This window comes from Atractosteus spatula, chromosome 13 (genome assembly GCF_055471065.1).
Source record: "Atractosteus spatula isolate fAtrSpa1 chromosome 13, fAtrSpa1.hap1, whole genome shotgun sequence".
In the NCBI taxonomy this organism is placed as follows: Eukaryota; Metazoa; Chordata; class Actinopteri; order Semionotiformes; family Lepisosteidae; genus Atractosteus; species Atractosteus spatula.
The window spans coordinates 26,791,022-26,803,099 of record NC_142718.1 but is presented as its reverse complement, the minus strand read 5'-3'; the positions used below and the strand labels follow the sequence as shown (position 1 = coordinate 26,803,099).

Here is a 12,078-nt window from a genome sequence, read left to right as displayed (position 1 = left end):
GTGCACAAATATTGCCCTTCTAACATGTGTCTGATTTGCTGTTTTTTTTTGTTTTAACCAATTTTGGACTGTTTTTGAGTGATTCCTTTTTATTTTTCATGCATTCTTACGTATTTGAAAAGACACACTGGATAAGTGCATCTGCTAATTAAAGTAATGATAATTCATGACGTTTGAACCCAAGTTGAAATATTCAAAAAAATAATCGAGAAACAGCTTACATAGCCTTTCAAAAAGACATAATGTTAATGAAAGCAAGAATTGCAAAAATATGACCATGATTAGATTGAGAAATTAAGATCAGCGGGTTGGCATTGGCATGATTTAAGGTGGCTTGCCTGTAAGAGAAGTTGCTCGGACTATCAGAGTAGCTCCATAGGAACCACGAATCTGCCTCTGTGAGGAACAGGCCACGTCCTAGAAAACTGCAAGTCACCACACCATCCCAGGATCATCAAGTCCAGCTGCAGTCGTTTTCACATTGCAATGGCTACAGCACAACAGATTCCAGCAGAAAGGCTCTACTTCACTATCTTCATGAAAATGAACTGCACAGTCAGAGGCTGTTCAGAGGGCAACATTGACAGCTGAGAGACTAAACTGTCATCTTCTCTGGGCTTCTTCTTCTCTTCAATGAGAGAGAGTGGTAGAGTGGTTTGATTGCCACTGAAAGCTGCTTTGCTCTTGACAGACCACATGGAAGGCAGTTGTTATGGCGACTGTCGCATCGTTCAAGCCCACAGGTGGGGCATTGGAATTGTAATGACGTGGGGAGGCACATCCTTGTAGAGTGTTGAGACCAATCTTACAGCTAAGTGATACATTAATTAAATCCTTGAGCCAACAATTTTCCTGCTGTCAATCCAGAAAGTGTTGATTTTTCTGTAGGATAATGCAAGACCACACAGGTGCTAAGATTACCATTATTATATGGTACAGTATGTCTTCAAGTTCTGGAAAACAGTGTTGTGGTTTTAACCTGGCCAGCAGTTTCTCCTGAACTGAGTCCAATAGAACATCTGTGGAACAAACTTGCCAGTATTTTCAAAGGAAGACACAACTTGCCAACCTAAGCCAGCTGGCAACAGCTGCACGGTACAATAGGCTGAACAGCCCACAGCAGTCTGTCCAGAGGCTGATCAGGGCTTTGTGTCATTACTGCCAGAATTCTGCTTATACTTTGGAAGATAATATCAAATACTAAATTTGCAATGTTCCTAGCATTTTGTTCACATTTTCTCAGATTTTGTTTGATATCTTGATAACTGTGTCTGAATTATTAGATTAAATCCATTAGTCCTGGGTTTCTGTTATGCATCAGTTTGTATATACAGTACTGTGAATGTTATAAACAGGATGAAGTTTTCATTTTCCATGGATTTTTTTCAAAGCTCTGCTTCAGTTTATACTAGAGAATTTGATTGAGCAAAAAAAAGTGTAATAGACAAGTGAATATCTCGTGCATCACGTAATTTTATTATTTAATATTATTTATACTATTACAGAATATCTCTGTAACTTTATTTTTTTATCTTCATATATCATTTCCATTCTTATACCCCCCACATCTCTTCCTGTATTATTTTAAAGCCATTCCAGTTTTTACTTGGTGGTACCTGCTCCTTAGCTACAGCTCATGTCAGAGGAAAAATAGGGTGTTTAAGATTACTATTATAGTGATCAACTTCCATTTGCTTTCAGTTATATTTATGAACAGGCATTGTATTGTATTAACTAGTCAGTGGTAAATAAAATATACCTCTTCCCATCATTAAAGCATGTAAATACTTTCCAGACCAAAGAAACAGGCAGTTTTAATAGACATCAGTGTCTATTATTTCATCAGCTTCAAGCTAATATTGACCACTTTTGTGACCGTGTATATATTTTTTGCAGCGAGACATTTATTGCCATTTAAAAAGATTCTTTCATCTAAAGCATCTAAAGCAATGCTTCATATTCATTCCCCCTCATTCTCGTTCTTTGTTGGGGTGTCTCGAAGGGGGGAAAAAAATGCTTCTCTCGGGCTGTTTGAATATAATCAAAAATTGCCCATTTAGCCAGAAGTCATTTTCTTTTTAAAAGGCAAATGTTATTTAATCTTTCAGCTGTTCATTGTCCCATCATAAATACTCTCTTTTCAGTGCATTTGCAGGGCTGAAATGAGCCCGCTAATTGCCTCCCATTTCGACTGACATGTGGTGGTTTAGTGGGTAGAAAACACAGCGGGTAGAAGGAAATAGGAGGTTGAGAAAATGAGAGCTAATTATTTTCCCTGCCTCATGTCAGGTTCTATGTCAGCCTTGTTTTTACAAACTGGAAGGTTTAGCACTAAATAAAACAAACTGGCGTCATGTTTTTATATACTGGCGGTGTCATGGAAGCAGCTGCACTTCTCAAAGACAAAATAATGCCTGCGATTGTATGGACACCATCTGACAGCCACTGTAGGTCTCTGCTAATGAGGATATCACAGTGGTGCCAAGTGAAAGGTTCTGAATTATGTATGAATCTTCATTAGAACAGCTATAGTCCTGTACATCATTACTAGACATTGTTTCTGCCGAAGTGATTAAAAAAGCCTCAGTTCTAGACCTCAGCACAACTTGGAAAGGCTGGTTAGGGTTATTAGTGCACTTCTGTGCCAACAGCTTCCTGTGGATTTCTTTTTAGTTACATGAAAACCCTTGGGACAATGCAGGAGTGGGCCATGACACTGCACCGACAAGGCCACGGTGTATTAACAGCACTTGTGTGATCTCTGTGCAGGGCTTTTTTCTTCCTCTGTGAGCCAAACACAATAGTATACCCTAAATGGTGAACCAAACATAGCTGGGCTGTGACCTGTAGCAGACAACAACTGGGAAAACTCCAGAAATTCCACTTTTTCATTTTGATTTCTGCTTAAAGAGTGGTGATTATAATATGGATTTTTTTTTATCTTGGCAGCAGGTGCCTATATATTTTTACGTAGTTCCAAACAAATGCAGGAATAATAAAGGAATACAGAAAGGTTTTATACTAATGGGCTCCAATAAATTACCAGCGTATCTACAGTACAGTATGTCCTTTGATCATGTGTCTATTTAAAATAAATGGCGGCTAGCAGTTGTTTTTTTTATCGTGGAACATTTACATTATTTGCTTTAAAATGTTACAGGAAACGTACAGACATACAGTTTATTTATTGTCCTTTCTTAAGCTGCCTGAGCACATCAAAAATATAGAGATTTATCTTATTAAATGTAGCATGATGCATCGTATCGTATGGCTTTGTATGAATAAATTAATCACACTGAAAGGTTTCTAATATGATGTGTAAATGAATGCTCTATAAATATATACTATAATATCTACTAGCAACCTTTCCTTTAAGGTTAAGTTCAAATAGTAACTCATAATACTTAGTAACATGCATATTTCACTTTGTATTTCATCCAAAACACAACACACCTGTTGTTTCTATCTGTGGAACATTTCCTCTAACAAGAAAGACACTTATCTTTAGCTGCTGAAAGTCTGGGCCAGAGTCTGGGATATGGGCCACCAAGTTTAAACATCTTTATTCCAATGCTATGTTGTTGATGAATCCATCCATCCATTTTCTTCAAATTCAGTGTCGCAGGGGAACTGGAACCTATCCTAGTAAGCAGTGGGCGCAAGGTGGGGTACACCCTGGACGGGACACCCGTCCATCACAGAGCACACACAGAGACACTTTCACAGCAGGGCTAGTCTTCCCAGCAGACAGTTAACCTACCAGTATGCCTTTGGACTGCTGGAAGAAACTGGGGCACCACAGCAAAACCGGGGAAAACATACAAACTCCACACAGATAGCAGCCCAGGTCCGGAAATCGAACCCAGGGCCCCAGCACTATCTAAGCATCTATAACTATCAGATCATTGATGCTTTTCTATGGGTAAAGAACTCTGCTTCTTTATCCATTCACCTATTTTTACCCACTTTTTACAGTTCGGTGTCGGGGAGTCGGAGCCTATACCGGTAAGGAACAGGCACAAGGCAGGCTACACCCTGGATGGGATGCTAGTCCATCACCGGGCAGGCACATAAAACACACACTCACTCATACCAGGGCCAATTTTCCCAAGAACCAATTAATCTATCACTATGTGCAAACGAACAAAACTCATGGTAACATAAGGAGAACATACAAATTCCATGCAGATACAGTAGTACCCCAGAAACTGAACCTGGGCCCCAGCTCCAGGAGGCAGAAATGCTAACTACTGTGCCACCGTGCCACCCTCTTCAATGAGAATATCCTTTGGAAATTCTCTGAGACTTCATGATGATTTCTTTCTCCAATAAATGAATCGCGTGTATTATGAGTGAAGGTCTCAGTGACCAATTTTTTCAATTAAATATGCAGCATCCTTTGGCAAGGAAACAACGCTTCAAACCAGTATGTGCATATTGTGATTCTTTCCAAAAAAGTGGAATAAGTTTGCCTGCACTCTCATTTCTGCAGTTTCTTATACTTGCAGGATCATGTAAAGGACATTAAACACCTGCGGTTTGTTTTATGGAATCATCAATCTGAATAAGCAAAGGAACTCTTTGTTTATTGTTTCATTGCTGACTTCATTATATGTCATCTTTCCAATTAATCCCCAAGAGTGCATTGAGATACAGTAAATACCTATTATCTCCAACCCAGCAGACAAATGACTCTTAAAAAACGTTGGATTGCAGCAAGCATACAAGTAGGTTCATGGAAAGCTGAAATTATCTGGAAATTAATATCCATCTGCTATTTCCGTCTCATCCTATGGTGTTTTCTGTCTCCCCCACATCTGCCTGTATTGCGGTTGACTCTTTCTTTAAGACAAGCATCCTAAAACCACGAAGTTAAACCTACAGTCCCTGTGTGAGAATGTGTTTTCCGATAGGTCCGTTATAATCAGCAAGTACCATAAGGTAGCCTTTCCAGCCTCTGGTCACATTCACCGTTAGAGAAGTTGTCTGTCCTTTCATACCAAGATTGACTGATTCCCTGCGCTGAGAGGTGGGTCTCCTTGAGCTTTCTGGCATCACACACAGGACTTTCTACACTGGTGACAGAATCGCAGCCCGTCTTGATTTTGGCAAACTGGCTTACTGGTGTGTGCAGCCACAGTGTGCCAGTGAGAAGCTGTAAATGTGGAAGAGGTGAAAGATTCAGACTGGATTCGTCTTTCATTTCCTGCCAAGCCCAGCAAGCAGAGGGATAGGTCATGGAGGGGATGACAATGCATGACATCGACTGGGATCAGAGGAGCTGATTAGGCATGAACTCTAGTCACCGTCTTCAATTCCTCCAGCATTATTAACAGCAAGCTTTCCTAAAAAGTTAAAGGGATGTCAAAGAACCAGACCCTTTAGAAGCCTTTGAGTGTTTTGCTAATTACATTCCTTGTGGGTAGTTTGAGTCTTTATGCTGGGCGGACAAAAAGGCAGCTACCAAATAAAGATCCTACGTCAAGCGAAGCACAAACGCTTAGGTCAGCGCATCCAAGAAAAACAGGAAAATACATCTTTAAAGGAAGATAAAGTTCACCTTTCAATTCTTTGTAAAGTGAAAAGCTTGCAATGTCAAACAGGCTCATCCATTTGAAGTTAATCAGAGTTAATGTGGGCATTTTGTATTATGGATTATTCCATATTGTAACATAGTTTCTGCTTCTTGCCATGCATTGCAGATCTACCCATGTGGGAGCCTCTCTTCAGAGAGAGATGTCTCCAGCTGCTTGATACCTTGTCTCTGGGCGGGGGGTGGGGACTGTCCCAGTGGAGCTCTGATTGTTTTCTCATGTCATTTCGTTCTGGCAGGTCGAGGACAGGTCTGTCGCTCTTCTTGAGTTTCTGCGCCTGCTGCTATCTTGTACGTGACTTACAGCAGTCATTCTGGAAAATACATTACAGGACACTAAAACAGCCTTTTGTTCCACTTAGGCTTAGTGAGGATCTAAATTAAGGCATCATAACTTGTAATACTATGATACTTTTACAATTACTTGAAAGTTGCCCAGATAATGCTAAAATTAGGGTCAGATATTAAAATATTGTACATTACAAGCTGCCTTAGCAACTGGTATTGTCTTTCTCTCTTAACTTAAGGAATGGTCAGTATAATATAACAATGAAACCCTGAAGTCATTGGTTTAAAATGCTGACTGCTGGAAGACAAAGAGTTTCTCCACATTACAAGACAGACCTTATTTTTATAGCTATTTGCATCCAAACTTGACCTGATTAAAGTGTCTTTCATATGAAGGTCTTTTTTTTGTTTATCAGTATTTACAGGGTCAGTACATTTGATTTGCCATAGTGTCTTTAATGTTTTCTGTTAGCCGTGTGCTTTCTTACCAGTGGATTATTTTAACTACTGAATAAATTGTTACCACCAGATCTAAAGATACACTCAGACTTGAGAAATGTTGGAATAAAATCTGATACCATGTTTACTGCAGTCCCTTCTGACTAAGACATTATGTTTCATTTCTGTTCAAGGGAGGAGACATTTTATTTTAAGCAGTTTATAGAGTGTGAGATATATGAGCTGTTTCGTGACAGACCTGGAAGCAAACATAGGGAAGAACTGCAATTCCATCTCAGTAGCAATTTAAGGATCTCAGTCATTTGCTTTTCTAAAGCTCCTTGTACTGTTCAAGTTCATTTTTTTTTACTAAAACATTAATTCCTTTGGAATAAATAAATTATTTTCCAGCTATTTTACCATAACAATTAGACAGATATCCAGTCAAATACTTTGAAGGCATCCTTCTCTCTCAGACAATAGGCAGTGTTAATTGTATTGAATACTGTAAACTATGTCTTTTGTACAGAAACATGTCAAAAGTGTTCTTTTGCGGTAAAGAGTAAAAAGCAATATTATGGTGGATGGTTCTGATTTATTTTCACACCTTCGCATTACATCAGAAAGACCTCTAGGCTGTGCTGTCGGCTTACATTACAGATTCAATTTCTTAGGTGTGCATGTGACTCCTTACTGAAGAGAATGTTACTGTAGGCTTGCTATGAGATCTGTTAGAGAAAAGGAAGACATTTCCTGAAGTGTGTTTGTAAGAAAGAGAGAAGAGAAAAGAAACAGGAAAAAAAGGTGATAAAATCATTGCAAGCTTTCTGAATCCATCTAATAAACCGCATCCTCATTTTCTTAAGTGTGTACAGGACAGTGGTGATTTTTCACTTCTTTTTCCAGACCTGCAAGTGGAAAATGTACATGGAACTTGATGGGGATGACATTGCAATAGCCTACATAAAGGATGTTACTTTTAATGCTAACAGACCAGACGTAGATGTGACTAAGATGACCAAGGTAAATACATATTTTATAAAACATGAAATGAGATTTATTCAGAATACAATGCTCATAATTCAAGTAAATTGCTTTAGTACATAAAGATTTACAGGCAAAGCACTCATCGGGTTCTCATTTTACATGTAGAACATAGATGTTTATGCCAGGTAGCTACTGTATGTTGTTTTTAGGGCAATAAAATTCAAATGAGTATAATGTAGAAGGACTTGTAAAAATGCCAATAAAAATGAACAGCTTTCACGTTTTTAAAAAATTTATATTCCGTCAAGACGCAATAGCTACAGATATTTTAATTGTTGCCTTCTCGTTGAACGACTCCGGCATTTAAGGCTGGGAATGAATTATTTTTTATCACATTCTATTCCATTTCAGCCTCCATTTGTAATGGACAAGTGGGTCCTTGGAATAAGTGAGAACCAGGTTGTGGAATGTATTGTCAATTATGAGGTAAGCATTATTCATAACTTTAGAGATCTTTTTGGTCCTTCATACAGAGAAAAAAAACATCCATTTCTGAGATCAGGATAAGTCTTTTGAAGACAGGGGGTCATCACCCTTGCTGCCAAAATGTTCTCTTATGGCTACGTGTTTTCCCTAGAGCTCTGGGCCTACCCTGCTGCCACTTGAGCTCTTAATTCAGATTTTGAGAAAAATCACTACAACAACAGAAACATTTCTTGGAGCTATGTTTCCATATCTGGCAAAAAAAACATTCCTTCTTATTTACTGAAAAACTCTGTGAGCTGCCCTCCCTATCCAGGACAGGTTTGGATGCATGCTTGTTGGGTTTTAAATAATAATTCCAAAATAGGTTTAAAAGCAAAGGTTAGAATTGTACTTTGCAATTAAAAGTAGCACCTATACATTGACCCTGTACTTTAACATATGACATAAAGAAATTAAGTGATTATGTTTTATAATAGAAATATTATGTACTAAAACAAGTGATTATTTTAATTAACCAATTACATATTGCTTTACTCTAAACAAGAATATGTAACTGGGAGAAAAAAGCAGGCACATTTCATTTAACTATTACACTGTGTAATAGTGTAAAAAAAAGATATTTTTACAATCGTAGTTTCAGAATGATTAAACACTTCCTGTTTACCGTTTGACAGTACTCCATTTCCTACACGTTCATTTGCTTTCTGATATTTTTTTGTTTTAAAATGCACATGTTCTCCACTGGTTCAAGAGGGAACCTGTTGTACTCCTGAACGTTTTGACAAAATCCCAAAATCTGAACAAAAAGTGTGTTATTTCTCCTTGAATACACAAAAGGCTTTAACTTCACAGTGTTGTCTCCTTCCTGATACTGTTTTGACAGAATGATGTCAGATCTCCGAAGACAACCAGGCACAACCATACAGTAGAGCTGAACCCCACAAGTAACCAAGATCACATCAAAACAGTAGAGCTGGTGATACAGACTGCTCCACCAAATGCTGAAGGAAAACCAAAAACAGGATCAAATCCTGGCAAGTTCTTTTATTACAACTCTGAATATGTCTTTTTAAAAAATAACTACATGTACCTATATTAAGGCAATTATAAATAATTAATCATTCTGAAAGCAAAGAATTATTCATGCTATACCAATCTGTGAGATCCAGAAAGCAGATACAAAAATTAGGTTAGCTCAGAAAATGAATTCAGCTGGTTCTATCTTTTGATACCTTATATGTTTATAACTGTATGGATAGATGGGCACAAGTATCCTAATTCTTTCATGCCTAACTCTTCACATTATTAACACCACTCGGGGCAGTGCTGGGGCCCTGGGTTCAATTCAGGACCTGGGGTGCCATCTCTGGAGGAGTTTGTTCACCCTGTATTCACAAGGGTTTCCTCTGGGTGATCCAGCTTCCTCACACAGTCCACAGACATACTGACTGGTTAACTGGCTTCTGAGAAAACTGGCCCTGGTATGAGTGTATTCATGTCTGTGTGTCCTCCCTGGTGCCTGTTGCCTGCCGGGACAGGCTCTGGAACCTCGCAATCCTGCATTGGATAAAGTGGTTAGAAAATGGATGAATGCATTAACACCACTCCTCCCACCAACAAGCAGGGACAAGTATGTTGATTTGCTTGGTGGACAATGACTTGAGGAGCGGTGATTTCAAAGAGAGGCCATAAATGACCTTCTTGGTTCTGTTTTTCTTCTAATATGTACAAAATCACAAGTATCATTAAATAAAAATGGATGGATGAACCTACAAAAAATATCAAATGGACTTAAGTATCAAAACCTGCATATATCAAATTGAACACATGTGTAGCTCCTTACTTGTACATTGCATAACACAGTGTTCACCAAAATTGCTTTTAGGTTCCTGATGGCATTTTAGAGGTTGATTCTTGTATGAAATACATTCTGATATTTAAAAAAAAATAACTATAACATGAAAGCTCACTAAAGTTAGGACGTGTTCCTGTTGGAAATGTGGAACATCTCCACACCTCTGAAGTGCTTCACTTATGGAAATGAGCAGGCAGTTGAGGCTTTACTTTAATGCATTTTGTCTCCCCCTTCTTCAAGATGCGGATCCCCGTTGGATGTATTCTCTGAGGATGCAACAGCTGCGGAGGAACGCGACAGAGCCGCACCACGCGGCTCTTTCTCCCGCCGGCGGGGCCAGCGTCAAGAGTTTACCTCAGTTCCTGACCTTCTGCGCTCCGCAGGGCTCGTACGCAGCAGCGGTACGGAAGTCCCCCAGTACTCTTGCCCCCTTGGTTGACTCCCGCAGCTCGTCCCCCACGGCCGGGCTCACGAGGAAACTCTCCTCAGTCCACATGGGCTCCAAGGGCAGCAGTCCCTCCAGCACGACTTCCGAAAGCACCTCGGAGAGGGACAGGCCCTTCGGGGGGAAGACTGCAGCCCGTCCCCACAGAAACCACTTCCCCGAACAGGCCTTCAGGGGGACGAGAGGTCACTGGAGAGACTCGTTCTCGCCTCCAGGAGCGAAGCCAAGCCGGCATCACCAGGCGGGAAGGCCCAAACCACAGAGCTACGCCACGGCAACGGCGCACCCTCCCTGGGGCATTCCTGGCTTGCAGCCGGCGGATGGCGACAGCAGGGGCTCAGAGGAGGCCAGGGCCGGCGAGGCAGGCTGGATCAAAGTGGAGCGGCAGAAAAAGCCACACAGGCAGGACGCGAAGCCGATGAAAGGCAGGCCCAGAAGAGGAGGCCGGGGGAGCGGGCGAAGCTGAGGCCGCGCGCCACTTGAGAAACCGAACCTCTCTGCCATTGTTTACACACTCGAGCCCCTCTCCAGCGCGGCCGTCGCGCGGCATGGCTCCTTCGCGGGCACAAGCGCGAACGCAGGCCGTAGTGTACGGCGCGTCTTTTTGACAATATAATGAACTTCCCACACCTCAGAAAGCGGGCTGTGACTTTCTGTGACGTGCTGTTAACATGCACTGGGCAATGTGAAACTGTTAAGTCAAACTATACCATGCAATTTTGCTATCAAGCGCACTACAGAAAAAAAAAATCTTGTTTTCAGCAAACTATTTTAAAAGGTTATCGCAATCCTATTATTAATAATCTAATTAATTTCTAATATGTAATAATATGAATGTCAGCACAAATCCTCAGAACCAGATTCAGGACCTGGGGCACTTTTTAAAAAAAACTGTCCGGTTTCATGTTTTCTACCTCGGATGTGTTTGGTTATCCATACATTAGATAGGGTATACATACTGTATAATTCACTTCGCAGATCATTAGCTCTATAAACTGTGATGTTGTCATGAGATTAAAACGATTCGTAGGGGCAAGAATAAAGACAGCATGGCTGTAAAACTTGATGATTTAGAGAGAATTCGTTGCCACTTTTTTAATGTTAATTGTACAGTCAGTATGGTTGATTGCTAAAAATGATTTTATACTCAATGCAGTTATTAATATCGATTTGATATAATACTAGTAAGATTTTTATTTTTAATAGCATATATTTTTAAAAGAAGTTTTATTTGTTATAGCATAAAACAGTATGTTTAAACGGATTTTGACACGTAAATGTTTAGCGGAAACCAACGCCAAGATACTCCCGAGTGTTGTTTCTATTTTTAATGACGGTAGAATATTGTTAAAACAGTACGTTTTTCACCTAACGTTGTTTTGCTTTTCCGTGGTGTTCAGATTCGTATCCTCATTTGGTAAAACGTGTCTCCTGCGCTGTTCAAAACATAGCATTTTTTTGTATCTTAATTCAAGATTAAGATATTGTGTTGTGTACAATATCTGTACAATATGCTGTAATGCTGTATCGCATTTGACCATTTACAAAACGCACAAACTACCATTAAAATATTTAATGTACATTGAAGAACATGTACATCATTTGTTGTTTTTGTATGTAGTACGTTACAAACCCATGGTAGCTCCATCATAGTCTAGTCTGAATACGAATCGTGTTTTTTAGACATGAGTATAAAAGGGCTAATCGTAGGAGCCCAAGGGGAAACTCGACGGGTATTACGGTTAAAAACATCCTGAAACCGCATCGCACCTGGCAGTAAGCTATTTATCTGTAAACACTTCTTTGAAAGAGGATCTTTGTCATTCATAACAGGGACAGCGCCACATACAGTATCACTCCTATACAGTATATGGAGTGTATAAACAATCCCTCAGCAATATTTCTATAACCTCTTGGACGAACTAAGCAGCCAAAACATTAATACTGTAACTGTGATCCCCGCCGTTTTAGCCACACATACTTCTT

At 39.8% G+C, this 12,078-nt stretch overlaps 1 protein-coding gene across 3 annotated transcripts in view; it reads left to right on the top strand.

The window, feature by feature from the left end:
• map3k20a (mitogen-activated protein kinase kinase kinase 20a) overlaps positions 1 to 11,684 on the top strand; it is a 48,425-nt gene extending 36,741 nt beyond the window's left edge. For all 3 annotated transcript variants that reach the window (XM_088930598.1, XM_088930600.1, XM_088930599.1), the window contains exons 17-20: positions 7,226 to 7,342; positions 7,718 to 7,792; positions 8,676 to 8,826; positions 9,888 to 11,684. In XM_088930598.1, the coding sequence (XP_088786724.1) occupies positions 7,226 to 7,342; positions 7,718 to 7,792; positions 8,676 to 8,826; positions 9,888 to 10,558 (1,014 nt within the window). In that variant the 3' untranslated portion in view covers positions 10,559 to 11,684. The remainder of the gene's footprint in view (positions 1 to 7,225; positions 7,343 to 7,717; positions 7,793 to 8,675; positions 8,827 to 9,887) is intronic.
• The last annotated feature ends 394 nt before the right edge of the window (positions 11,685 to 12,078 follow it).